The sequence below is a fragment of the Thunnus thynnus genome, chromosome 6 (assembly GCF_963924715.1).
Source record: "Thunnus thynnus chromosome 6, fThuThy2.1, whole genome shotgun sequence".
NCBI lineage: Eukaryota > Metazoa > Chordata > Actinopteri > Scombriformes > Scombridae > Thunnus > Thunnus thynnus.
In genome coordinates, this window is record NC_089522.1 from 35,508,007 (window position 1) to 35,510,656 (window position 2,650).

Genomic DNA, 2,650 nt, shown 5'->3' on the forward strand with positions numbered 1-2,650 from the left:
TGAGGTGAAAAACAGTCCAGATGTAAAACGGGATGATTTTATATCCTCTCTCCCTCTTTCTCTCTCTCTATCCATCCTTCAGTCTCGGGACGGTTACTGTGGGCAACAAAGCGTGAAACATGAAAGAGCTTCCCCTCGGTTTCCGTGGCAACGGGAGCTGGGGCATTCCATAATTTTCTGCTCTGCTCGATGACAAAATGTATTGACCCGCACATCCTTCCTCCTCCTCTCTCCTCCTCTCTTCCTCTCCTTCACTATGTGTTCTTCTTCCTCTCCTCTTTCTTTCTTTCTATATTTCTCTTTTTTTCTCTTTCCTCCCTCTTTCATTCAGGTCTGACTTCTCTTTTCATCACTTTTCTTCCCCTCGTTTTCATGTCTGTTCTCTTACTGTTTTCCCCATCCATCCATCCATCCATCCATCCATCCATTCATCCATCCATTCATCCATCCTTCTGTCCATTCAATCATCCATCCGTCCGTCCGTCCGTCCGTCCGTCCGTCCGTCCGTCCTCCCCCCTCTCCTCCCTCCTCAGTGACTCTTCAGCCTGAGGACAAGCTTGTATAATTCATCATTACTGTTCATAAGCTGCCCTCCTCCTTCTTTCTCCTTCTATCCTTTAGTCTTTCCACTCATCCTTTCCCACACAACTCTCCATCCCTCTTTTCCCAATCTCTGTCTTTCCTTCCCTCCCTCTTTCTTTCCTTCAATCTCATCATCACATCAGCTGCTTCTCTAACATTCAGCTGCCTCTCCCAGAGGAAGAAGAAGAAGAAAGAAAGAAAAATAAAACCCCACCCAGCAGGACGACGGCCTGCGATCTGACCGAGCAAATAAACAACTTTATCACAAACACACAAACACACAACACAAACACACACACACACAAACACACAAACACACAAACACAAACACACAAACACACAAACACACAAACACAAACACACAAACACACAAACACAAACACACAAACACAAACACACACACACACAAACACACAAACACACAAACACAAACACACAAACACACAAACACACAAACACAAACACACACACACAAACACAAACACACAAACACAAACACACAAACACAAACACACACACACACAAACACACAAACACACAAACACAAACACACACACACACAAACACACAAACACACAAACACAAACACACACACACAAACACAAACACACAAACACAAACACACAAACACAAACACACACACACACAAACACACAAACACACAAACACAAACACACACACACACAAACACACAAACACAAACACACAAACACACAAACACAAACACACAAACACAAACACACAAACACACAAACACAAACACACAAACACAAACACAAACACACACACACAAACACACAAACACACAAACACACAAACACACAAACACAAACACACAAACACAAAACACAAACACAAACACACAAACACACAAACACAAACACACAAACACAAACACAAACACACACACACAAACACACAAACACACAAACACAAACACAAACACACAAACACAAACACACAAACACACAAACACAAACACACAAACACAAACACAAACACACACACACAAACACACAAACACAAACAAACAAAAACACAAACACACAAACACAAACACACAAACACACAAACACACACACACAAACACACAAACACAAACAAACAAAAACACAAACACACAAACACAAACACACACACACAAACACACAAACACACAAACACAAACACAAACACACAAACACAAACACACAAACACAAACACACAAACACAAACACAAACACACACACACAAACACACAAACACAAACACACAAACACAAACACACAAACACAAACACAAACACACAAACACACAAACACAAACACACAAACACAAACACACAAACACAAACAAACAAAAACACAAACACACAAACACACAAACACACGTGGCAACGTTTCATCCTGTAAACAACAACAACACCTGTGACCAAGATCAAGCTGGAGGAGGTGATGACGGAGGTGATTGAGGAGGTGATGGAGGAGGTGATTGAGGAGGTGATGGAGGAGGTGATGGAGGAGGTGATTGAGGAGGTGATGGAGGAGGTGATGGAGGAGGTGATGGAGGAAGTGATTGAGGAGGTTATGGAGGAGGTGATTGAGGAGGTGATGGAGGAGGTGATGGAGGAGTTGATGGAGGAGGTGATGGAGGAGGTGATGGAGGAAGTGATGGAGGAGGTGATTGAGGAGGTTATGGAGGAGGTGATTGAGGAAGTGATGGAGGAGGTGATGGAGGAGGTGATGGAGGAGGTGATGGAGGAGGTGATGGAGGAGGAGATGGAGGAGGTGATTGAGGAGGTGATGGAGGAGGTGATTGAGGAGGTGATTGAGGAGGTGATGGAGGAAGTGATGGAGGAGGTTATGGAGGAGGTGATGGAGGAGGTGATGGAGGAAGTGATGGAGGAGGTGATTGAGGAAGTGATGGAGGAGGTGATGGAGGAGGTGATGGAGGAGGAGATTGAGGAGGTGATTGAGGAGGTGATTGAGGAGGTGATGAGGAGGTGATGGAGGAGGTGATGGGGAGGTGATTGAGGAGGCGATGGAGGAGGTGATTGAAGAGGTGATGGAGGAGGTGATTGGAGGAGGT

The 2,650-nt window shown here is 44.5% G+C and overlaps 1 protein-coding gene across 1 annotated transcript in view; it reads left to right on the forward strand.

Annotated features, from left to right (window-relative positions):
• The first annotated feature begins 2,016 nt into the window (after window positions 1-2,016).
• Window positions 2,017-2,650, forward strand: part of LOC137185298 (probable inactive protein kinase DDB_G0270444) — a 1,399-nt gene continuing 765 nt past the window's right edge. The window contains exon 1 of the mRNA XM_067593644.1: window positions 2,017-2,325. Within this exon, the coding sequence (XP_067449745.1) occupies window positions 2,017-2,325 (309 nt within the window). The remainder of the gene's footprint in view (window positions 2,326-2,650) is intronic.